Source organism: Heterodontus francisci, chromosome 15, assembly GCF_036365525.1.
Source record: "Heterodontus francisci isolate sHetFra1 chromosome 15, sHetFra1.hap1, whole genome shotgun sequence".
Taxonomy (NCBI): domain Eukaryota; kingdom Metazoa; phylum Chordata; class Chondrichthyes; order Heterodontiformes; family Heterodontidae; genus Heterodontus; species Heterodontus francisci.
In genome coordinates, this window is record NC_090385.1 from 51,349,415 (window position 1) to 51,375,710 (window position 26,296).

At 43.8% G+C, this 26,296-nt stretch overlaps 1 protein-coding gene across 3 annotated transcripts in view; it reads left to right on the forward strand.

Moving 5' to 3' along the window:
* Nucleotides 1-26,296, forward strand: part of arhgap36 (Rho GTPase activating protein 36) — a 325,482-nt gene that overhangs the window by 279,257 nt on the left and 19,929 nt on the right. For all 3 annotated transcript variants that reach the window (XM_068047533.1, XM_068047531.1, XM_068047532.1), the window contains exons 6-9: nucleotides 4,929-4,984; nucleotides 8,412-8,562; nucleotides 17,103-17,251; nucleotides 19,107-19,283. In XM_068047533.1, coding sequence (XP_067903634.1) covers nucleotides 4,929-4,984; nucleotides 8,412-8,562; nucleotides 17,103-17,251; nucleotides 19,107-19,283 — 533 coding nt within the window. The remainder of the gene's footprint in view (nucleotides 1-4,928; nucleotides 4,985-8,411; nucleotides 8,563-17,102; nucleotides 17,252-19,106; nucleotides 19,284-26,296) is intronic.

The following is a 26,296-nucleotide window of genomic DNA, read 5'->3' on the forward strand; positions in this document are numbered from 1 at the left end:
GCCACTTAAGGGCCTTCGCCCGCCTCCATGCGGATTTTAGACGTGGCTGGTCGGGCAGCCGAGGACCAAGAGAAGCCATCTAATGAGCGCAGGGCCGTCTCTCCACTACTCCAACCACCCCCAAGACCCAACATGCCCTCCTCCCCTCAATCGACCACTCTTGCCTCGCCAGGCCCAACCGATTACCCTCGACGAGGCAACCAAAACTTATCTGCCTTCCTGGCTGCCCGACTTTTTTGAGCTGGGCCGGCTGTAGTCCCAGAAGTGGCCACCGCTCCCGGTGGCACTGCTGGGACTAAGAGCTGCCCCAGCCCGCTGATTGGCCGGCAGCTCTATTAGTCAGAACTTCCTACCTCAAGTGGGTGCCTCTATTTATGAAGTCCAAGAACCCATATGCTTTGCTAACCATTCTCTCAATATGTCCTGCCACCTTCAAAGATTTATGGACATGCACCCCAAGGTCCTTTTGTTCCTGCACACTCTTTAAACCTGTGCTATTAAGAACACATTGCCTCTCCCTATCCCTTCAGCCAAAATGCATCACCTCACACTTCTCTGTATTAAATTCCATTTGCCACCTCTCTGTCCATTCTGCTACTGTATCTATGTCCTGTTGCAGCTGGTTCATATCATCCTCACTGTTTGGCGCGCCACCAAGTTTGGTGTCGTCAGCAAATTTAGAGATTCTAATCTGTATTGCAAGATCCAAGTCATTTTTTAAAATTCGTTTCACGGGATGTGGGCATCGCTGGCCAGGCCAGCATTTATTGTCCATCTCTAATTGCCCTTGAGAAGGTGGTGGTGAGCTGCCTTCGTGAACCACTGCAGTCCATGTGGGGTAGGTACACACAGTGTTGTTGGGAAGGGAGTTCCAGGATTTTGACCCAGCGACAGTGAAGGAACAGCGAGATCGTTCCAAGTCAGGATGGTGTGTGGCTTGGAGGGGAACTTGCAGGTGGTGGTGTTCCCATGCATCTGCTGGCCTTGTCCTCCTAGGTGTTAGAGGTCACGAGTTTGGAAGGTGCTGCCTGAGTAGCCTTGGTGAAGCATTGCTGCAGTGCATCTTGTAGATGGTACACACTACTGCCACTGTGTGTGGATGGTGGAGGGAGGGAATGTTTGTGGACGGGATGACAATCAAGCGGGCTGCTTTGTTCTGGATGGCGTTGAGCTTCTTGAATGTTGTTGGAGCAGACAAGTGGAGAGTATTCCAACACACCCCTGACTTGTACCTTGTACTTGGTGGACAGGCTTTGGAGAGTCAGGAGGTAAGTTACTCGCTGCAAGATTCCTAGCCTCTGACCTGCTCTTGTAGCCATGGTATTTATGTGGCTATTCCAGTTCAGTTTCTGGTCAATGGTAACCCCCAGGATGTTGATAGTGGAGGATTTGGCGATCATAATGCTGTTGAATGTCAAGGGGAGATGGTTAGATTCTCTCTTGTTGGAGATGGTCATTGCCTGGCACTTGTATGGCACGAATGTTACTTGTCACTTATCAGCCCAAGCTTGGATATTGTCCAGGTCTTGCTGCATTTCTGTACGGATTGCTTCTGTATCTGAGGAGTTGCGAATGGTGCTGAACATTGTACAATCATCAGTGAACATCCCCACTTCTGACCTTATGATTGAAGGAAGGTCATTGATGAAGCAGCTGAAGATGTTTGGGCCTAGGACACTACCCTGAGGAACTCCTGCAGTAATGTCCTGGAGCTGAAATTAATGGCCTCCAACAACCACAACCATCTTCTTTTTACGCTAGGTTCGAACCAACCAGCGGAGCATTTTTCCGCTGATTCCCATTGACTTCAGTTTTGCTGGGGCTCCTTGATGACATACTTGGTCAAATGCTGCCTTGATGCCAAGCGCAGTAACTCTCACCTCACCTCTTGAGTTCAACTCTTTTGTCTATGTTTGAACCAAGGCTGTAATGAGATGAGGAGCTGAGTGGCCATGACGGATCCCAAACTGAGTGTCACTGAGCAGGTTATTGCTAAGCAAGTGCCGCTTGATAGCACTGTCGATGACACCTTCCATCACTTTACTGATGATCGCATGTAGACTGATGCGACGGTAATTGGCCAGGTTCAACTTGTCCTGCTTTTTGTGTACAGGACATACCTGGGCAATTTTCCACATTGCAGGGTAGATGCCAGTGTTGTAGCTGTACTGGAACAGCTTGGCTTGGGGCACGGCAAGTTCTGGAGCACAGGTCTTCAGTCCTATGGCCGGAATATTGTCAGGGCCCATGCCCTTTGCAGTATCCGGTGCCTTCAGTCATTTCTTGATATCACGCGGAGTGAATCGAATTGGCTGAAGTCTGGCATCTGTGATGCTGGGGACCTCAGAAGAAGGCCGAGTTGGATCATCAACTCAGCTCTTCTGGCTGAAGATTGTTGCAAATGCTTCAGCCTTATCTTTTGTACTGATGTGCTGAGATCCCCCATCATTGAGGATGGGGATATTTGTGGAGCCACCTCCTCCAGTTGGTTAATTGTCCACCACCATTCACGGCTGGATGTGGCAGGACCGCAGAGCTTCGATCTGATCCGTTGGTTATGGGTTTGCTTAGCTCTGTCTATTGCATGCTGCTTATGCAGTTTGACATGCAAGTAGTTCTGTGTTGTAGTTTCACCAGGTTGACACCTCATTTTGAGGTATGCTCGGTGCTGCTCCTGGCATGCCCTCCTGCACTCTTCATTGAATCAGGGTTGGTCTCCTGGCTTGATGGTAATGGTAGAGTGGGTTTTGCATTGCTAGATCTGTTCGAAATCTATCCCATTTAGCATGGTGTAGTGCCACACAACTTCGTCTCCACAAGAACTGTGTGGTGGTCACTCTTACCTATACTGTCATGGGCAGATGCATCTGCGGCAGGCAGATTGGTGAGGAAGAGGTCAAGTATGTTTTTCCCTCTTATTGGTTCCCTCACCACCTGCCTCATACCCAGTCGAGCAGCTATGTCCTTTAGGACTTGGCCAGCTCAGTCAGTAGTGGTGCTACTGAACCACTCTTGATGATGGACATTGAAGTCCCCCACCCAGAGTACATTCTGCGCGCTTGCTACCCTCAGTGCTTCCTCCAAATGGTGATCAACATGGAGGAGTACTGATACTTCAGCTGAGGCAGGGTGGTAGGTGGTAATTAGCAGGAAGTTTCCTTGCCCATGTTTGACCTGATACCATGATCTACCTTTTCCAAATCCATGCTGACTGTCGTTAATTAACTCATAGCTTTCTGAGTGCCCCTTGATATTTTCCCTGCTAATAGTTTCTAAAACCTTACCAACCTCTGATGTTAAATTAACTGTTGCTGCTAGCACAGACCTTACAGCCTTTCTTGAATAAGGGTGTCACATTTGCCACTCTCCAATCCTCTGGCACCTTCCCCATATCCAGCCAAGATTGGAAGATTATGGCAAGCCTTTCCATTATATCTAACCCCACTTCCTTTAGCAACCTGGGAGGCAATCTATCCGGACCAGGTGACTTATCTACCCTAAGCTTAGCCAGCCTTTTTAGTACTTCCCCCCTCTCAATTTGTATCCTATCCATTGCCTCTACTGTTTCTGCTTCTACTGATAATTTGTCAGCCTCCATTTCCTTCATGAACACCGCAACGAAGTACTCGTTATGTATATTAGCCTTGCTATGCATCACTAAGCATATATTACCCTCTCTGTCCCTAATAGGCTCCACAACTCCTCTTACTACTTGCTTACCGTTTACATGCTGGTAGAAGATCTTTGGTTTCCCTTTTATGTTGACTGCCATTCTATTTTCATACTCTGTCTTTGCCTGTCGAACTCCTGCTAAGCTTTTTTGATCTCCTCTCTTGTAGTTTGTCTGCAGTCTTTATATTTGTTATGTCTTTTATATTTGTTATCTGCCCTGTGGGCACAAATTTTGATCCAGTCTTCCTGTTCACCCAGGGGACACAGCCTTTGATACATTCCTTTTTCCTTCCTGGAATGTACTTGATTTGTAGCTATTCCATTTCCCGTTTACATATTTTCCATTGTTAATTAATGAAATTAACAATTTAATTAATTATTTAATTTATTTGACCATTTTTCTTCCATTTAATCTGTTCAAGGTACCTATTTATCTCACTATAATGTGTTTGTTTCTAGTAGACTATCCTTGTCCTAAATTTCTCTTTTTCTGTTTCTGTCCTGAGCCTAATTATATTTTGGTTACTATTTTCCAAATATTTTCCAAATATTCTTCTACCTTTAGGCTGCCTACTTATTTTGCTTCATTACCCAGAACAAGAACAAGTACTGCTTCCTTCGTTGTTTGAGTACTGACTGAGAAAACAGTTTTGAACATGCAGCAAAACAACCTTGCATTTCACAATAAGCATGTTCCCTATCCTGGCTTATCTTTGCATAATTAAATTGTCCAACACTTATGACTTTATTGCTTGCCTCTTTAATTTGTTTACAAATTTTCTTTCCACTATTTGCTGGTCTCTCACGAATATAACTGATTCATTGTTATTCTGAGTCTTATTTCAAAGCAAATCTGTTTGGATCACTTCTCTATTTAACTCCTTACAATCTAGTGCTATGATATTGGGCAAGAAATTCATTTGTGTAGCACTGCTTCTCGCCTCCTTCAACCTTCCTACCTTCTTAATTTCTAAACAACTAATGCTTATTTTCCTTTCCAAGCTGCTTACTCTACCTTTTTGCTTTTCCACTTAAATATAAAATTGAAATTTAGAACCATTCTGTCCAATAGCCAGTTCAATTTAGTTCTTTAAACCCTTATGTTACAGCAGAGAAGAGGAAACATACTTGGTTAATATGTCTGCAAGACATATGGAATATTCTAGATTCTGACAGCTTTTTATGAATGTTGATCATTTCTGAAGCTCACCTGACAAAAATTACTTCTTAAAAGTTCCTTATTTACTTATTTTCAGGTCTTCAGACAGTTGGTATTTTCCGAGTTGGAAGTTCCAAGAAAAGAGTACGACAGGTAAAAAGGAAAGCAGAATCTACCGAGTGTATTTTGAGTGACGTGGATGCCAGATAATATAAACTGGTCTTCTGTATGAAACAAATTCACTTATTTTACATAATCTTGTAGGTTCCCAGGGTACCTATACCACAGTGTTAGAGCATAAAATGCAAGAGCTAATAGAGTCAATAAGAGACTCAAAGGCCATGTACAGGTATCCCTCTAAAGCAGTGGTTGTCCATGAAGTTTCATAACCAAGCAAGATACAAATGTTATATTCTTTCACTATTTTCTCTGTTGAATGACAGCTAGACAGACAACAGAACTTCCACCAAATGGTAGGGATGTTCAAGAGTCTAAAGCATAATAGATGGCATCAAGGCTTATCATCAACCCCATTATCTACATGAAAAGTAAAAGCTTCTATTCAGAGCATCATATAATGTGAATGAAGAAGTCCATTCGGCCCATCTTAGCTCATCTATTTTGACTGACCAAACATCCCACCAATGCAACATCAATTTTGATGTTAAATGATTCCAAGATTTTCACTTCTGCCTGAAAATCCACTCCATGTGTGGATCAATATTTGTGCGCAGAGAAATTTAGTGATTTCAGCCTGAATTTGTCTTTTACTAGTTTGAGCCTTTAGCTGTTTGACCTATTTTCAAATGTTATTTTGAAGTAATTTTCCAGATTTACCTTTTCCATACCACATACAATCTTGTATCCTTCTGTAAGATCACCATCCACATATCTCCTTTTGCAGATGAATTCAATTTTCACTAGTCTTTCCTCATAACTCAAACTTCTAAGGTCAGGGAACGTCCCTGTGGCTCTTTGTACCTCTCCAGGAGCTGACTATCTCTCTGTGTCTCAGTGACAAGAACTGGGCACAGTACTCAAAATGTGGTCTGACTAGATCACTGTGCAGTTTACCTTCAGTTATTCAGGTGATGTTTGACAGCAGAAACATGATGCAAGTAATTACTCATTATCCAGTAAGCACTTATGATGCTTTCAGCAGATGGCAGTCCAAAGTGCCTGCATTAATAGATGACTCCGGTCGCCTGAACAGATGGATACTGGAAAACCAAGAGAATCCTTATGATGAGTTATGGCTGACGATCCTTAACACCAGCAGAATGTAAATACAATGAAGCAGGTGCCTCAATCAGAAATACTGTGGAGCAAAGCATTAGGATACAAAGGCAAATATTTTGTTATTTGGATCACTCAAGTGAGGTGCTTCTCTATAGTGTACCAACAACTACTTGTATTTATATAGCACTTTTAATGTAGTAAAACATCCCAAGGCACTTCACAGGAGTGTTATAAAACAAAATTTGACACTGAGCCATGAAAGGAGATTATTAGGGCAGGTGGACAAAAGCTTTGCGAAGAGGTAAATTTTAAGGGGAGTGTTAAAGAAGGAAAAAAGAATAGAGAAGCAGAGAGGTGTAAGGGAGGGAATTCCAGAAAAAGGGCACAGCCACCAATGGTGGAACAATTAAAATCATGAATGTTCAAAAGGGCAGAATTGGAGGAGCGCAGGTATCTTGGAAGGGTTGTAGGGCTGGAGGAGATTACAAAGATAGGTGGGCGAGGCCATGGGATTTTAAAACAAGCTTGAGATTTTTAAAGTCGAGGAAACCTATGGTCAAATATGAAAGAATCTGCCTTAGGAAATAAAATGCAATCAGTATGCAAAAAGAAACTACTCGAATGATGTGATATTGATCAATACAAACCATGGATCCATGGTTTGATCCCTGGGGCTGGATTTTACCAGCCCTCTAGGGACCTGCTAGAAAGTGGGGGGGGGCATAAAATGGCAAAGCAAAGTGGGCGTGGAATGCCCATTGTCTTCCCGACCCCATGGAATTTTACCAGGGGCAGGGAAAGTCGAGGACTTCCCAGAGGCCAATTGAGGCTCTTAAGTGGCCAATTAAGGGCCACTTAAGGGCCTCTTCCCACCACTGCTGGTAAAATATCAGCGAAGGGTGATCCCTCCACCATGTGTGGTGACCACTCAGCAAAACCTGGCAGCCTCCCCGTGGGCTTGAGTTTGAGGGAACTCCTGATCGGGCACCCTGTGCCCATGGAGGGACCCCTGGAAACAAGGGCCACCCCCTCAGGAAGACCCCACCTCCCATCTGACTGGCCCCAGTGAGCCCCACAAACTTATCTTGATTCTGGGGTCTCCTTCATGCTGGCTGTTCCATGTCTGCTGCAGTGTCGGCAGTGGCCACCACTACCGAAACTGAAGAGCTGCTAGCTTTCTGATTTTAAAAAAAAATTCATTCATGGGGTGTGGGCGTCGCTGGCCAGGCCAGCATTTATTGCCCATCCCTAATTGCCCTTGAGAAGGTGGTGGTGAGCTGCCTTCTTGAACCGCTGCAGTTCATGTGGAGTAGGTATACCCACAGAGCTGTTAGGAAGGGAGTTGCAGGATTTTGACCCAGTGACAGTGAAGGAACGGCGATATAGTTCCAAGTCAGGATGGTGTGTGGCTTGGCAAGGAACTTGCAGGTGGTGGTGTTCCTATGCATTTGCTGCCCTTGTCCTTCTAGTTGGTAGAGGTCGCGGGTTTGGAAGGTGCTGTCTAAGGAGCCTTGGTGCGTTGCTGCAGTGCATCTTGTTAATTGGACACACTGCTGCCACTGTGTGTCAGTGGTGGAGGGAGTGAATGTTTGTAGATGGTGTGCCAATCAAGCGGGCTGCTTTGTCCTGGATGGTGTCGAGCTTCTTGAGTGTTGTTGGAGCTGCACCCATCCAGGCAAGTGGAGAGTATTCCATCACACTCCTGGCTGGCAGCTAGTGGAGACGGGCTCCCGCCTGGCAGTTAATTGCCCGAGCGCCGAAAAATAAGGTGGGGAGTTTCCCCTGAATGGCTGAGGGAGGGTTTATCCTGGCTTTCAGGCCCAGCCTTGAGACCTCCTCCACAGGCATAAAATTCAATCCCTGGTCTTTGCTGAGTTAACAGATCTCAACTGGGACACCACAGATTAATGAGAGGAAAAATTCGCCAGGATTCCTGTCCTGACTCTTGTGTGACTATTGGCTGAGGGTAGGTTCAGGCTCTTTTTAATCCCACCATGAGAAAATAGCCTGAAAACACATAATGATGTATTTCATAAATGGCTACAACTTGGGTAAGGTTTAGGAATGTCTGTCACTGCCTTCAGTAGAGAAGAGGCAGTGGGCTGGGGGTGGAGAGTGGAAATCGGGAAGAATATTAGAGGAGGTAAAACAATATGTTTTGTGATATTTAACCAAAACCATTTGTGACCAACCAATGAGTTGACCTGTGAATGAGTCAGCCAATAGAATTCAGCACTAAGAACATCTGTTTGAAACTCATTTTTTTTTTTTGAATTCGTGCTGTTGAAGGGAATGCTGAATATTTAATCCTTTGACCCAGTTATGTGCGTGTGTTTTTTAGCTGCGAGATGAGTTTGATCAAGGTCTGCAAGTGGTTTTGGACCAAGAGCAGAGTGTCCATGATGTGGCGGCCTTACTGAAAGAGTTCCTGCGGGACATGCCAGACCCTCTTCTCCCCAGGGAGCTCTACTCAGCCTTCATCAACACTTTGTGTAAGTGAGATGAAGCCACTCAGCTTACAGTAAGATTGTCAGCAAAGCACATAATACAATTCAACACTATATTTCCATTTTAAAATATTCCATTTCCTTCAAATGGAGATACAAAGAAGGAGGTTTCAGATCTGATCACTGAGATGCTGAGTTAATTAATCTAAGCTGAGGGTGAATTTGGAGTTTTGCAATTGGTATCAGTATGCTGAAGAGGAAAACTCAGCTAGAGTTTCGGACTCTGATTGCTGGACGGTGTCGCCTTCTAGAAAATGCATTTTTGTTGCTGTAAGATAAGGATAGGATCAGGATTGACTGTGATGCCCTTAATAGTGGAATAGCCTACAGATATTCATTTTCAAGGTTCACGCATAAAGAATGGCTGCTTGGTCCTTGTATCAGAGGACAACTGATACCTGAGGATGTGTCCTCCAGCATATGTTAGTGACTCCATGCGATGAGGAGAGGGGAGTTCTTTTAGAAAAAACATTCATGCTGCATCTAACAAAGATAGTGCATTCGTCCCTGCTATATCACTACATGTTGAGCTGTTGCTCTCGGTTGTGATGCTGAGGGAAGATTGGTTAGTGAGAGACATTTTATCTCTCTTTCAAACTTTTGCCCAACAGGTGCCTTTCCATCGTTATCTGATGTGCTTTAAAATTGTTTGTTACATTTCTTAGTTTTTCTCTGTTATCTACTCTCCTAGGGTGTCAGAGGCCTCAGCGAGGATGCAACCTCATAACTGTTTTAGCTATTGAAGCCAGAACTGCACCATCTTGAACAAACATAGAAATATAGAAAATAGGAGCAGGAGTAGGCCATTCGGCCCTTCGAGCCTGCTCCGCCATTCATTATGATCATGGCTGATCATCCAACTTAGTAGCCTGTTCCTGCTTTCGCCCCATACCCTTTGATCCCTTTAGACCCAAGAGCTATATCTAACTCCTTCTTGAAAACATACTATGTTTTGGCCTCAACTGCTTTCTGTGGTAGTGAATTTCACAGGTTCACCATTCTCTGGGTGAAGAAATTTTTCCTCATCTCTGTCCTGAAAGGTTTACCCCATATCCTTAGACTATGACTCCTGGTTCCGGACTCCCCCACCATCGGGAACATCCTTCCTGCATCTAACGTGTCAAGCCTTGTTAGAATTTTATAAGTTTCTGTGAGATCCCCCCTCACTCTTCTGAACTCCAGCGAATATAAACCGAACCGACTCAATATCTCCTCATACGTCAGTCCCGCCATCACAGGAATCAGTCTGGTAAACCTTCGCTGCACTCCCTCTATAGCAAGAACATCCTTCCTCAGATAAGGAGACCAAAATTGCACACAATATTCCAGGTGTGGCCTCACCAAGGCCCTGTATAATTGCAGCAAGACATCCCTGCTCCCGTACTTGAATCGTCTCGCTATGAAGGCCAACATACCATTTGCCTTTTTTACCACCTGTTGCACCTGCATGCTTACCTTCAGTGACTGGTGTACGAGAACACCCAGGTCTCACCGCATATTCCCCTCTCTCAGATTATAGCCGTTCAGATAATAATCTGTTTCCTGTTTTTGCTACCACAGTGGATAACCTCACATTTATCCACATTATACTGCATCTGCCATGCATTTGCCCACTCACTCAACTTGTCCAAATCACCCTGAAACCCCTCTGCATCCTCCTCACAACTCACCCTCCCACCCAGTTTTGTGTCATCTGCAAATTTGGAGATATTACATTTAGTTCCCTCATTTAAATCATTAATGTATATTGTGAATAGCCTGGGTCCTAGCACCGATCCCTGCGGTACCCCAATAGTCACTGCCTGCCATTCGGAAAAAGAACCATTTATCCCTACTCTTTGTTTCCTGTCCGCCAACCAATTTTCTATCCATCGCAATACACTACCCCCAATCCCATGCGCTTTAATTTTACATACGAATCTCTTATGTGGGACTTTGTCGAAAGCCTTCTGAAAGTCCAAATAAACCACATCCACTGGCTCCCCCTCATCAACTCTACTAGTTACATCCTCGAAGAATTCTAGTAGATTTGTCAAGCATGATTTCCCTTTCGTAAATTCATGCTGACTCTGCCCGATTCTACCACTGTTCTCTAAGTGCTCTGCTATAAAATCTTTGATAATGGACTCCAGAATTTTCCCCACTACCAAAGCCAGGCTGACTGGTCTATAATTCCCTACTTTCTCCCTGCCTCCCTTTTTAAGTAGTGGGGTTACATTAGCTACCTTCCAATCTGTAGGAACTGTTCCAGAGTCTATAGAATCTTGGAAGATGACCACCAATGCATCCACTATTTCTAGGGCCACTTCCTTAAGTACTCTGGGATGCATACCATCAGGCCCTGAGGATTTATCAGCTTTCAATCCCATCAATTTCCCCAACACCATTTCTCCACTAATACTGATTTCTTTCAGTTCCTCTCTCTCACTAAGCCCTGTGATCCGCAACATTTCTGGTATGATATTTGTATCCTGCTTTGTGAAGACAGAACCAAAGTATGCATTTAGTTGGTCAGCCATTTCTTTATTCCCCATAATAAATTCCCCTGTTTCTTACTGTAAGGGACCTACATTTGTCTTCACCAATCTTTTTCTCTTCACATACCTATAGAAACTTTTACAGTCAGTTTTTATGTTCTCCGCAAGCTTGCTCTCGTACTCTATTTTCCCCTTCTTAGTCAATCCCTTGGTCCTCCTTTGCTGAATTCTAAACTGTTCCCAATCTTCAGGTCTGTTGTTTATTCTGGCAAATTTATATGCCTCTTCCTTGGATCTAATGCTATCTCTAATTTCCCTTGTAAGTCATGGCTTGGCTACCTTTCCCGTTTTACTTTTGCGCCAGACAGGGATAAACAATTGTTGCAGTTCATCCATGCGCTCTTTAAATGTTTGCCATTGCCTATCCACCATCATCCCTTTAAGTAACGTTTCCCAATCCGTCATAGCCAACTCGCGCCTCATACCTTCGTAGTTTCCTACATTTAGATTCAGGACCCTTATCTCAGAATCAGAATCATCCATCTTGATGAAGAATTCTATCATATTATGGTCGCTCGTCCCCATGGGGTCTCGCACCACTAGATTGTCAATTATTCCTCTCTCTGTACACAATACCCAGTCTAGGATGGCCTGTTCTCTCGTTGGTTCCTCAACGTATTGGTCCAGAAAACCATCCCATATACACTCCATGAATTCCTCCTCTACGGTATTGTGACTAATTTGACTTGCCCAATCTATATGCAGATTAAATTCACCCTTAATTACAGATGTTCCTTTATCACATGCATTTCTAATTTCCGCTTTAATGCCATTTCCAACATCACCACCACAGTTTGGGAGTCTATATACAACCCCCACTAACGTTTTTTGCCCAGTTCTACCCATACAGATTCCACATCGTCAGAGCTAATATCTTTCCTCACTATTACGTTAATTTCCTCTTTAACCAGCAATGCAACTCCACCGCCTTTTACTTTTTGTCTGTCCTTCCTAAATACTGAATACCCCTGGATGTTCATTTTCCATCCCTGGTCACCTTGCAGCCATGTCTCCGTAATCCTAACTATATCATACCCATTTACATCTATTTGCGCGATTAATTCATCCACTTTATTGCGAATGTTCCGTGCGTTAAGGCACAAAGCCTTAAGGCTTGTCTTTTTAACATTACTTGTCCCCTTCCCACAATTTTTCACTGTGGCCCTGTTTGATTCTGGCCCTTGATTTCTCTGCCGATCACTTTTCTTATTCCCCTTACTGTCTTTTGTTCTTGTCTTTGATTCCACCTCCTCTGACTCCTTGCAAATGTTCCCATCCCCCTGCCATTTTAGTTTAGCTCTCCCCAACCACTCTAGCAAATACTCCCTCTAGGACATCAGTCCCAGTCCTGCCCAGGTGTAATCCGTCCAGTTTGTACTGGTCCCACCTCCCCCAGAACCGGTCCCAATGCCCCAGGAATCTAAAACCCTCCCCCTCACACCATCTCTTCAGCCACGTATTCATCCGATATATCCTGCTATTTCTACTCTGACTAGCACGTGGCACTGGTAGTAATCCTGAGATCACTACCTTTGAGGTCCTAATTTTCAACTTACTTCCTGGCTCCCTATATTCTGATTTTAGGACCTCATCCTGTTTTTTACCTATGTCGTTTGTACCAATGTGTACCACGACCACTGGCTGTTCACCCTCCCCCTTCAGAATGTCCTGTTACCGCTCTGAGACATCCTTGACCCTCACACCAGTGAGACAACATACCATCCGGGAGTCTCTTTTGTGGCCACAGAAACACCTATCTATTCCTCTTACAATTGAATCCTCTATAACTATTGCATTCCCACACTTTTTACTTCTCCCCTTTGCAGCAGAGCCAACCGTGGTGCAACGAATTGGGCTGCTGCTGCTTTCCCCTGAGAGGCCATTTCCCCCAACAGTATCTAAAGCAGTATACCTGTTTTGCAGGGAATAGCCACAGGAGATTCCGGAACTGCCTGCCTCGTCCTCTTGCTTTGCCTGGTGGTCACCCATTCCCCTCCTGCCTGTGAGGTCTGAACCTGTGGTGTGACCACCTCTCTATACGTGCTATCCACAATACTCTCCGCCTCGTGGATGCTCCACAGTGTCCCCAGCTGCCGCTCCAGCTCCAAAACCTGGGCTTCCAAGAGCTGCAGCTGGATACATTTCCTGCACACATGCTGGTCTCGGGCACTGGAATTGTTCCTGGCTTCCGACATGGAGCACGAGGAGCACACCATGGCTTTGAGCTCTCCTGCCATGACTTAACCCTTTAAATTAAATTAAACCTTCTGGAAGATCTTAATATCCAATAAAATCAGTTACTCTAGGGCCTTTCTTCCCTGGTCCTCGTTACTACAAAACTCCCTAAAAAAAAACACTCCTTACTATATTTGAAATAAACTTTAAACTTTTAAACTTTTCTTACTGAGATACCTACCCAGCTATTTACAGCTTTCCCTAACAGCAGTGACTCACCAATCAATCACCTTACAGCTCTCCTGTGACATCACTGTTGGCTTTTTTTTCAAAACTCCTTCCCGCTGCCGCTGCACTTTTAAACTCTGCCGGTCTCACTCAGTACCGCTCCTTCCCGCTGCACTTTTAAACTCTGCCGGTCTCACTCAGTACCGCTCCTTCCCGCTGCACTTTTAAACTCTGCCGGTCTCACTCAGTACCGCTCCTTCCCGCTGCACTTTTAAACTCTGCCGGTCTCACTCAGTACCGCTCCTTCCCGCTGCACTTTTAAACTCTGCCGGTCTCACTCAGTACCGCTCCTTCCCGCTGCACTTTTAAACTCTGCCGGTCTCACTCAGTCTCCTGATAACAACTGATATTGAAGAATTTAATCTTGTTAACGTATCTGTTAAAATGTTGGTCACTGTGTTTCTAAAATGTTAAACTTACCACACTGAGGTGTCAGATTATGAGCTGGATTTTACATTGGGCGGACGGGAGCTTTCCACCGACGTAAAAGTCGGTGGCGAACCCTCTTCCGTCTCGCTTAAGATCCATCCTGCATTTTATGGGTCCCCAGGCTTTAATTGTTCCGAGGCGGGACTTCCACCCGCATGAGGGAGGAAGTCCCCACCTCATTGATCTGCCGGCCAATCAGCAGGCCAACAGCTCTTAGTCCCAACAACACTACTGGGAGCGGTGGCCACTGCTGGGACTGCAGCCCAGCCGACTGCAGAGGAAGACATGGAGCCGGGATTTAAGGTGAGTTTTGGTTGCCTCACCGAGGGTAATCGGTCGGGCCATGGCGAGGCAAGGGTGGTCATTGGGGGAGAAGGGGGGTGTGTTGGGTCCTGGGGGTGGTTGGGAAAGTGGGGGCGGCCCTCCATCGGGCACCTGGCTCCAGGATGCCTGCTTGCCATGCGTAAAATCCGCGTGGAGGCGGGCAAAAGCCCTTAACTGGCTGTTAAGTGGCAACTACATAAAGGGTGGTGGAGGCAAAGTGGGTTAGGAAAGCCTCCCATTCCATTTTATGCCATCCCCTCCCCCGCCACCATCTGGCTCATTGGGGTGGCGTAAAATTCCGGCCTATGTCTAAAAATACATTCTCCTATAGCAAATAACACATGGTTCCTTGTATGGAAAACAGAGTTGTAATACCTGTGTAATAGAAGGCTCACTTCTGAAGTTGGGTTAAGGTACAATAGAGTTTGCTTTTAATGATAATGCTTGGTAAGATATGGTTCAAATCCTCTTAGCCAAAACCTATTCATATTTTGTGTGCTTTTGTCCTTGGTCATTGTGAGCTGGTTGCACTGGCCAGTTTGTGCAAGGAAGAAGGCAGAATCTTTTGTGAATGGAAAGAATGCCTAAAAGTTAAACTTAATTCTAAAGGGATTGCCAGCTTTCATCATTGCTCACTGTCACCTTAGGCTTTGGAACATGGCCGAAAGCAGGCAATCCCTGTTACAAAGAACAAACAAAGAACAAAGAACAGTACAGCACAGGAACAGGCCATTCGGCCCTCCAAGCCTGCGCCGATCTTGATGCCTGCCTAAACTAAAACCTTCTGCACTTCCGGGGACCGTATTCCTCTATTCCCATCCTATTCATGTATTTGTCAAGATGCCTCTTAAACGTCGCTATCGTACCTGCTTCCACCACCTCCCCTGGCAACAAGTTCCAGGCACTCACCACCCTCTGTGTAAAGAACTTGCCTCGCACATCCCCTCTAAACTTTGCTCCTCTCACCTTAAACCTATGTCCCCTAGTAACTGACTCTTCCACCCTGGGAAAAAGCTTCTGACTATCCACTCTGTCCATGCCGCTCATAAATTTGTAAACCTCTATCATGTCGCCCCTCCTCCTCCGTCGTTCCAGTGAAAAAAAATCCAAGTTTATCCAACCTCTCCTCTTAGCTAATGCCCTCCAGACCAGGCAACATCCTGGTAAACCTCTTCTGTACCCTCTCCAAAGCCTCCACATCCTTCTGGTAGTGTGGCGACCAGAATTGCACGCAATATTCTAAGTGTGGCCGAACTAAACTTCTGTACAGCTGCAGCATGACTTGCCAATTTTTAAACTCTACACCCCAACCGATGAAGGCAAGCATGCCGTATGCCTTCTTAACTACCTTATCCACCTGCGTTGCCACTTTCAGTGACCTGTGGACCTGTACGCCCAGATCTCTCTGCCTGTCAATACTCTTAAGGGTTCTGCCATTTACTGTATACTTCCCACCTGCATTAGACCTTCCAAAATGCATTACCTCACATTTGTCCGGATTAAACTCCATCTGCCATTTCTCCGCCCAAGTCTCCAACCGATCTATATCCTGCTGTATCGTTTGACAATCCTCATCACTGTCCGCAACTCCACCAACCTTTGTGTCATCCGCAAACTTACTAATCAGACCAGCTACATTTTTCTCCAAATCATTTATATATACTACAAACAGCAAAGGTCCCAGCACTGATCCCTGCGGAACACCACTAGTCACATCCCTCCATTCAGAAAAGCACCCTTCCACTGCTACCCTCTGTCTTCTATGACAGAGCCAGTTCTGTATCCATCTTGCCAGCTCACCTCTGATCACGTGTGACTTCACCTTTTGTCCCAGTCTGCCATGAGGGACCTTGTCAAAGGCTTTACTGAAGTCCATATAGATAACATCCACTGCCCTTCCTTCATCAATCATCATTGTCACTTCCTCAAAAAACTCAATCAAATTAGTGAGACACGACCTCCCCTTCACAAAGCCATTCTGCCTCTCGCTAATAAGTTTGTTTGTTTCCAAATGGGAGTAAATCCTGTCCCGAAGAATCCGCTCTAATAATTTCCCTACCACTGATGTAAGGCTCACTGGCCTATAATTTCCTGGATTATCCTTGCTACCCTTCTTAAACAAAGGAATAATATTGGCTATTCTCCAGTCCTCTGGGACCTCACCTGTAGCCAATGAGGATGCAAAGATTTCTGTCAAGGCCCCAGCAATTTCTTCCCTTGCCTCCCTTATTATTCTGGGGTAGATCCCATCAGGCCCTGGGGACTTATCTCCCTTACATTTAAATTGAACCTTTAGGCATTCCTCCTTCTTCTTCATTAACTTAATATTTTTTCAGTAGACCTTAATTAAATGAAATTGTTCTTTTACATGGGAAACCAATTGATAGAGCTGCTTACTGATTCTCTCTGATTCCCCAATCAGCATTATTCCTAACCCAAAAATTCTTGCTGTACAAGTATAAAAAGAACTTTACTCTGCATTTAAGCCTGGGAGTTTATGCTAAATGTCCAAACTGGGGACCTAAGCTGCTGACATCTCACAATGATAAATATTCACCTCTCACCCCACCCTCAAAAATGTAATCAAATCACAGTCAGAAATCCTATTATGTCCAAGCAGCTATCTGAAGGATAAATTCAAGGCAATTAGGCTTGTTTTTGGAGGGTTAGAGTATATCCAAGTTGGTAACTCATGGTTTGATTTATAGGATGTCAACAAAAGGTTCTGCTATCTCATGAAGTCCTGATTTCTTCCTGTTTTATCTGATGCAGCAATGAATCACAAGGAACAGTTCTCCACCCTCCAGCTGCTGATTTATCTGCTGCCTCCATGTAACTGTGACACTCTGCTCCGATTGCTTGAATTGCTATCAAAAGTAGCAAGCCACGCCCACGACTCACTTGGTGAAGATGGGCAAGAGGTAATGATGGCATCAATTTCGAACCACGAACAGTTCAGAAAAATAAAAGTCAACAATCATTCTCTCAGTGTCTCAGATTAACTGTTCACACTTCTGGTTGCTGACTGTTGGACTTTGTTGTGGTGTACAATATTAGATACCATGCTTGCTTCTCTATCAGTCAGTTGAAAGAAGTTCACTGTTGATATTGCTTGGGTCATAATGCTGGCACTTTGCATTCATGGGTCAGGTGGGCACAAGTGGCGCAGTAGTTAGCACCACAGCCTCACAGCTCCAGTGACTCGGGTTCGATTCTGGGTACTGCCTGTGCGGAGTTTGCAAGTTCTCCCTGTGACCGCGCGGCTTTTCGCCGGGTGCTCCAGTTTCTTCCTACAGCCAAAGACTTGCAGGTTGATAGGTAAATTGGCCATTATAAATTGCCCCTAGTATAGGTAGGTGGTAGGGGAATTGAGGGAAGGTGGGGAAGTGAGAGGGTAATGGGATTAATGTAGGATTAGTATAAATGGGTGGTTGATGGTCGGTGGGCCGAAGGGCCTGTTTCAGTGCTGTATCTCAAAATAAAACATGCTTCTTTTTTATTCTTCCTGCCAAAATGGACAATTTCACATTTTCCCACACTATATTCCTTTGCCAGATCTTTGCCCACTCAATTAACTTAAGAGATATCAACATAGGACTTGGGAGAGGAAAGGGTGGTTGAAGATGGGGCAATACTTTGCAAAGAGTGAGGTGTCAAGGGTAGATTTTTTTGTGTTGGAAATAGTACCTGAGGAGAGGGAATCATTCACAACATCGCCTAGAAGGCTATTTGGATAGTCAGTAGTTTAGTGGGAATGGAGTCAAGGGAGCAGGAGATGGATTTCCTGAACGAAATAAGCTTGGAGAGCTCATGCGGGGGGGGCAAGATAGAAAAAAAACGAGGCTTCAGGGCTAGGGCAGCGGGATCCTCAGGTGAAGTTTGGCCTAATTCCAAGAGAAAGGGGGTGCAGAGAAGTAGTAGAGCCAGTGGAATAGATGGCATCAGTCTTGGTAGCAAAGAAGTCCAAGAGCTTCTTGCACTTGTTGGAGATTAACGTGGAAGAAAGAAGGGGGAAGGGGTTCAAGGAGATGGTTGGCAGCAGAGAGAAGAAGCTGGGGTTCTGCTTGCTCTCCAGGATGATCTTGAAATATTGGATATTTTTGACCTGATAGATCTCAAAGTTTTCAAGGCAGATCTGTTGATGGATGGTCAAGCAGCAGCAAAAGTGTTATGATTGGTGCAGGACCAGAGAAGAGGAAGTTGCAGAGTGAATCTATGAAGTATCCAGAAGAAAGGTTTGCTTTACCATGAGGCACAAGGTGAAGGTAACAGAGTGGAAGAGGGTAGGGTATGTAGGTAGTAAGGGAGTCTTATCAGTACTTCAAATTAAACAGTAGCAATAGGACCACAAGACCCTTCTGGTAAAATACAAATTCGGGACTGATATCACATAGTTTTTCATCACATAAAGATGGGATTAATTTCCAGGTATGGCAGTTGGGGGAAAAGCTCTGGAAGTATTTTTTAAAATCTGGGTGCATGGCGGGGGCAACATTTGTTTTTTTCTAAATGGATGAGCTGTATATTTATCTTGTAATGATGGAAGGTGTGACAGAAGACTGTAAAAAAAAAGCATGCATATAATGTGGATCCAGTTTTATACATGTCTGCTACAGAACTGGGGTTTCACCCACCAGAAGTGGAAATTGAGACACACTGGCTATGATATTCTGTCCAGTTTGTTCCAGTTGATGAATAATATTCGACTAGGCATCCCTGTAATAAACAGTGATGCCACAGATAAGGTGATTGTTTCTTTATTTGTTACTTTTTTAGATGACTGGAAACAAAATGACTGCTGTCAATCTCGCCACCATCTTTGGCCCAAACCTCCTTCAGAGAGAGAACATTTCTGACAAAGACTACAGTGTGCAGGCAGCTCAAGTAGAGGAAAGCTCAGCTGTCATTGGGGTGGTCCAAAAAATGATCGAGAACTACACAACCCTGTTTATAGTGAGTATGGTATAAAATTGCCATTTTTTTCTGTAAATTCTTTCCCTCTCTCCTACTTTCCTGAAAGTGCTAAATACTTTGCAGAGGGGAGGGGGGGAGGTGAGGAATATTGGGGCCTAAGTGTTTCAGAGGGATAGGGGAGGTGATTGCATCTATCCGAGCTCGACAGATACCAGACATTCTTCTTGTGTTTGCTCAAGTCTTTAATGATCAGGACCCAATATTCTGCTCCTGTGCCCCTGGCAAATGAGAGAAAAAAAGGGTCAGGAGATATATGACATCAGGTCTATGCCCCCTGTATGTTGCCCCAATATTCCCTACAACAAGTGGAGGCTTTGAAATTACATGGGAATAAGTGGATGGGCCTAACAACACTTTCACTTCACTTACTTCTGCAAAAGCCAGTTGGGTGCTCCTTTGGAAAAATGTCTAAAGAAGCTGTTGCTATCCCTTTTGTTTGTCCCATTCTGATCAGGAGAGCAGGCAGCAAAACTAAGGGGGCCTAAAAAGGTAAGTAGCCTTTTTTTTCCACAGGGACCCATTGGATCTTTAGGGCTGGAAGACTTCTGGCTGCTATTGGTAGTCAGCAGAAAAGGCCTCATACTGGTGGTTGCTAATGCTTCCCTGGCTGGCCTTCTATCCTAGATTCTGGGTGCAGCCCCTGTCTAAGGCATAATACCTGTGCTGGGAGGCATATCTGGGCCATGCTAAAAACCTGGCAGGTTCAGTTCAGGAGGAGTACACTTCTGGTGCACAGCATAATGGGAGGGAAGGTGGGATGTGAGGAATATTGGGGACTAAGTGTTTCAGAGGGATAGGGGAGGTGATTGCAACTATCTGATTGTACCAGCTTCCTGCAACTGGACTTAAACATGGCACAGGATAAGTATGACTATTGTTTATGCTTGCCATTTTTGCAATTATAGCACAAGTTATGTTTTATGGTAAAACAGAAACCACCATTTTGGATCTGGTGAAAGTGAAAATCATTGCCTCAGTGAACGTTCATGATTATTATTCCACAAATGAGGAGCATTGTAATCTCAACAGACTTCAGCATGCCCCAGGACCTGTATTGCCTTCCAGCTTAGGGCATCCATTAAGCCCTGCTTGAAGAAAGTAAAGGAGGCTATTTAAGGATACAGTAATGAACTAACAGGAAAATATTCAGCTGCGAGCGCTTCACTTTTTCTCGCACAGATTTCTAGTTTTATGTTGAGTGTAAGGTTGAGGTTAGGCCAAATGCCTACATTCTTGTTTTCTTTTCTCTATGTAGCTACAGGGAACTCCCTTAAAAACATGAAGTAAATATTATCTCCTCCTGCAAAATTGTTATTTTTCTGCTCCTTCTTGAGTGCCTGATGTTATTGAAATCATATTTAGTTTGTCAGTGAAATTTAATTCTCTAAATAGTATTGACTCATAACTGATTAATGTGAAGGACAAAACTCTGACACTCCCAGTTGTCTAATTGACAGAACTCTTTGTGTTAAATCAGCTGATCAAAATAAAATATTGGATAATTCCGATTATCACAAAGAACATTTCGTGTAATGTTATAAACGAGTTCCTCTCGCATGGAATTCCAATGGATCAGATCTGTCATGCTGAAGTACCCTTGCTCCTTAATGCAGGACTGATTCTGTTCTGGATAGAGATTAGTAATCACATTTGTTCGGGAATAGCTGAGTATCATTTCCGTTGTTCCGTTTCATAATGACGTCATATACAAGTATTGCAATGCTGCAAAATGAGAATAATTGCAGGTTGTGGAATGCATAATGGTGTAAGTTACAGGTAGGATGAATGTCTTACTCGGTAACTTTACAGGAGGAACAACCAGGATTATTTGGGAAGGGTCACTGACCCGAAACGTTAACTCTGCTTCTCTTTCCACAGATGCTGCCAGACCTGCTGAGTGATTCCAGCATTTCTTGTTTTTGTTTCAGATTTCCAGCATCCGCAGTATTTTGCTTTTATTTGGGAGTTTCCTATGTCACGCCAACTTGCTTTGTTGAATGATAATTTTCTTTAATCCACTGACTGGAGATCTGAATTTATATTTTTTCAAAGAAATTTTAAAAGAAACAGATAAAAGATGACTTTACTAGCAGCTTAAGATGGCCTTCCAATTTGCAACACTATATCCTACATTGCAAGGCCTGTGAGAGGGAGACAAAATCTCTGCTCATCCCAGAAAGAACCAAGACCCAGGAACATACGAACATACGAATTAGGAGCAGGAGTAGGCCACTTGGCCTCTCGAGCCTGCACTGCAATTCAATAAGATCATGGCTGATATGATTGTAATCTCAACTCCACATTCCCGCCTAGCCCCAATAACCTTTCACCCTTTTGCTTATCAAGAATAAGGGAATGGGAAGTTTAAGGGAACTGCTTGTTCTTTTTCTTTTGAAAGGAAGAAATCTTGCTAACTACTATGCTTGAATCACTGAGTGACTGGCATGTAACAAGCCCCACCCCATTTGTGGTTTTAAACTGGTGACTCTGTGCAGCAGCAAGGAGAAACATCTGGGCTCTGACACGTGCAGACCCAAGTGGATCCCTCTCTTTCTCTCCATTCTAGCTTGCAAGTTTCAAATCCTGCTTGTTGACTGACCACCTTTGCATACTCCGGCTACAATCAGAAACCCCGTTGGAGGAAATCATCCACATCGCTGTCTCCAAGAGACCCACCAAATCTGTCATCTACCTCTTCAAACTAAAAGCTGCAGGATGACCAAATTCAGTGAGAAGCTAGCCTAATCACCAAACTCCACAGACTGTATACTTTTTTTTTATGGACTCTAACTCAACCAATCTACCCTTCTCCACTCTGTAACCTATTTGTGGGTGTGTGGACCTCTAGTGTGTGTATGTGAGTGAAAGTTGGCATTTAGTTTATTATTTTAATTAGTTTGGTTTAAGTATAATAAAGTTAGCCTTTCTTTTTTTAAATCAGGAAAACCTGCCTGATTGATTACTTACTTATGATAATCATAACAAGACACAAACACCTACTGAATTGGCCAGTACATCAACTTTCAAAAAAAAAATTAAACCTGTTGTGGTCAAACAAGGAGAGGGAAAAGAGGGAAGCCTTCTGAGCCTTCCTCACCTGACCGCAACACCTGGGCACTGCTGCTGGCAATCCGGAGGAAATTACACGGGTAGAGTTGACAGCATGTGTGCACAAGATGTCTTGTGCAACAGCTCCAATTTCTGGTGCCAAACCCATGCTGCCTCAGTGTCACAAAGGAGAACCCATGACAGGCTGCAGTCAGTGGTGCATACTGGACAACACTGGGGAAATCGCATTAGCAGCAAGATTAGGGCAGCCATGTTTGGACTGAGTCCAAACTGGACACAAGGTGAAATGGATTCACAAAATATTTTCAGCCACAAATAAAAAGGACTGGTTTAAACAAATTTTAAATACAGAATTAACTTCAAACTATATTTCTCAGCAAAAATATGTTGTACAAATAGAATATAAACATAAAACCACTGGACTGCACTACATTGTTCGATATTCCATGGAAGCAGAAAAATTAGGAGCTGGAATAGGCCATACAGCCCCTTGAGCCTGCTCTGCCATTCATTTGGATCATGCTGAACTTCTACAACCCCACTTTCCTGCCCTATCCCAAGCAGCTGATCAAGCTAGGAATCTTACACAAATATTTGTTGAGCTTAAACAAGCTTCATTTGAAATAAAATTCAGTCAACATGACACTTTTAGGTCAGTAATTAAGTAACTGTACAAATATTAACATGTACAAAAATATTCCAAACTTATATAGGGAATAAAACTGGCTATAAAATCATAACTCCTCTTCTAAATTTAGAAAAATGGCTTGGACTGGTGGAATCCTAAAAATGTGGGTGCTTACAAAATATTGTCTTTGGAATAGATAAGATGGTTACAAAATAACTTAATACCTGCACACAAAATAAGTGTTCTTTTACTGTTCTTGTTTTTTCTTCTAAAATACCATTACGTGCAAACACACAAGCACAAGGGACCCAACATTAGAAAGTGAATGGAATAACATTCGCAAACCATGGGAAAATTTCACTTGATCAAATGTCACACGATAAAACCTCCAGGAATATATCCAGCCAGACCTGACAACCTAAGGAGCAGTGAAGTTGGCAGCAAGTTTCCTGAAGTATCAATGTAACCAGTGAAATCCTGTGCTCTTAAAAGGCATTGAGCAAAAATGGCCAGTCTGGAAGATTATATTATATTTTATTTTTAATTTATTTAGAGATATAGCACTGAAACAGGCCCTTCGGCCCACCGAGTCTGTGCCGACCATCAACCACCCATTTATACTAATCCTACACTAACCCACCTGTCCCTATATTCTCCTACCACCTACCTATACTAGGGGCAATTTATAATGGCCAATTTACCTATCAACCTGCAAGTCTTTGGTGGTGGGAGGAAACCGGAGTACCCGGCGAAAACCCATGCAGACACAGCTGCAGCAAAGGGCACAGTCCCTATCTGGAGCTACATACTAATGGAAGGAAAGCTGATCCAGTGTTGGACACACTGAGAAATATTATATACTGTACAGCTGTGGTCTGTATAAAGAGTAAATCTGTCATGTATATATTGTAGTATAAAGCTAAGTTTTGAATATACTAGAAGAATTCAAACTGAGATGATTAACTATTTATAATATCAATAGTCTAAACCAACTTCTTACCCATTAGAGAAGAGTGTAAAGATCTTTTGTTTTTATGTTGATGCAGTAATTAGCCCTTTCACTTCATGGGTTTCCTCCTTGCTTGACTAAAGGATAACTTTGATGCAATTCAGCAATGAGTTCCTTTTCTTGCCAGTAGAAACAATACAACTATCAATGTAAAAGTAAAGCTGAAAATTTGCAATTGTTGATGTTAATTGGCAGAAATGAAGAATTTGAAATTTAATAAAAGATTGAATGACTAAGTGGATTAAAGACATTCCCTTCGAGGATCCTGTCTGAAATTGGGTGGAGAATGGAGAAAAGTGTGGGTGGTGACACATACCACCACCTCACCACCTGACCTATATATCCCCCCTCCACTCCTGCCAGAACCACAGTGTTCTCTTATTTCCCCACCGACCACACGTAAATGCCAGGAGGGGTCCAACCTGGTTCCCTGGTGGATTTCTGTCCCATCCATCCATGTTACTGGCACTTCCCAGGGCTACCATGGGGAAGGTGATGGCAGGCCCCAGAAAGAGGCAGTAATAGCTATGATGTGCCCACATAGAAAGAGAGGACCTTGTAGACACCCCCTCTTTCATTCTGACCCCAACACTGGCCTGCTGAAGCCTCGGGTCTTGGTCAAGGCCTTCAGTGGGAAATAGATTCTAACCTTCAGGACAGTCCTGCCCCTCCTCACCAACACCATCGAGATTCTTCTCTTGGCACTGGTGACTTTCTCTTGGTAGTGGAAATCCCACTGGGAGTCTGTTGTGGATCTCTAATGACCTCTGACCCAGTGTGAGTAATCAAATTCATGCTCTGCTACCACTCTTGGCCCAAAGAAGAATTCCCAGCTACTTTAGCCTTGAGAATGTTCATTTGAAATCTGCCCAGACTGGTGAGATGAAAGCCTCTTTTCTCTGATGCCAGGAATATATACCTGCTTTTGCTGAGCATTTCTCATAAATGAAGAATCAACACTTGGGTGAGATCCTGGCCGGAATTGTACTCTGGCCAAAGTTCGCACCTTCAGCAAGGGAGAGGAGCAGTCTATTTCTGGATGGTGCTAAGGAAACAGACTCTTCTGTTCAAAGAGAGATTGCAATATCCCTAGAGAAAAGAACACCATTCCTTAAAGTTCAATGTTGATTTCACATTTTCATTCATGTAAATGTTGGAATGTGTCATTCATTGCCACATGATACACGATTGCCAAGGCTTGTCTCTGTGTTTTTACAGTAATTCCGGTAGTCCCACAAACATTTCCCTCAGTTGTTTCTATTTCTATCTTCTGTTATCAGATGGGAAATGAAAAATGTTCTCAACATCTGGAGGGAGCAGGATAGCTTCTTCTAACACTTTCCGACCCCTTCAGAACAGTTAAATGCAAATAAACACATAAAACATTGAGTATCAGCCTTCCTAATGACTCAGTGAACAAATGCATTATATGTCATGGCACTGAATCATTACAGACCAGGAAAACCTAGATGTGAATCCTGGACTATTGTGGAAAAACTGCAATTCCCAGACTCAGTGCCTCTGCTTAGGAAAGGAGAAATGTTCATCGTGGGTTTCTGCTCCTGATTACTATCCAGTGACACCAATACAAATGCATGCCATTTCCACCCAGTTGAGCAACACAGCAAAATTCCCCTACAGAATCCCATTACTACACCAGTATCACATTTTCATTTTACAACAACAACTTGCAATTATATAGCAACTTTAACATAGAAAAACATCCCAAGGCGTTTTAAAGTGGCAAGCAGACAAAAAGTATGGTGAGTCAAAGAAGGAGGCTTTTAAAGAAGTGACCAAAAACTTGCTCAAAGACAAGGGTTTTAAGAATGGGCCTTAAAAGAGAGGTTTAGGAGGCAATTCCAGAGCATAGGGCCTAGATGACTGAAAGCACACTTATCAATGTTGAAGCAATATCCCTAGAGAAAAGAACACCATACATTAAAGTTCAAAGTTGATTTCACATTTTAATTCGAAAGGGATTTAGAGAAAGAGAGGGGAAGGCCATGAAGGGATTTAAACATGAGGGTAAGAATTTTAAATTAGATGTGTTGCAGGACCAGGAGCCACTGTGGGTCTGTAATGGAAATGAATGATTTGTGAGAAAGGTTTGGTGTGGGATAGATTATGACCAACAGAGTTTTGGATAAGCAGATTTTTATGAAGGATGTAGAATGAGAGGTCATCCAGGAGATATCAGAATGGTCAAGTATGAAGGTGGCAAAAGCACAGATGAGGGTTTCAGCAGCAGATGAACTGAGGTAGGATGAAGGTGAGCAATGTTAT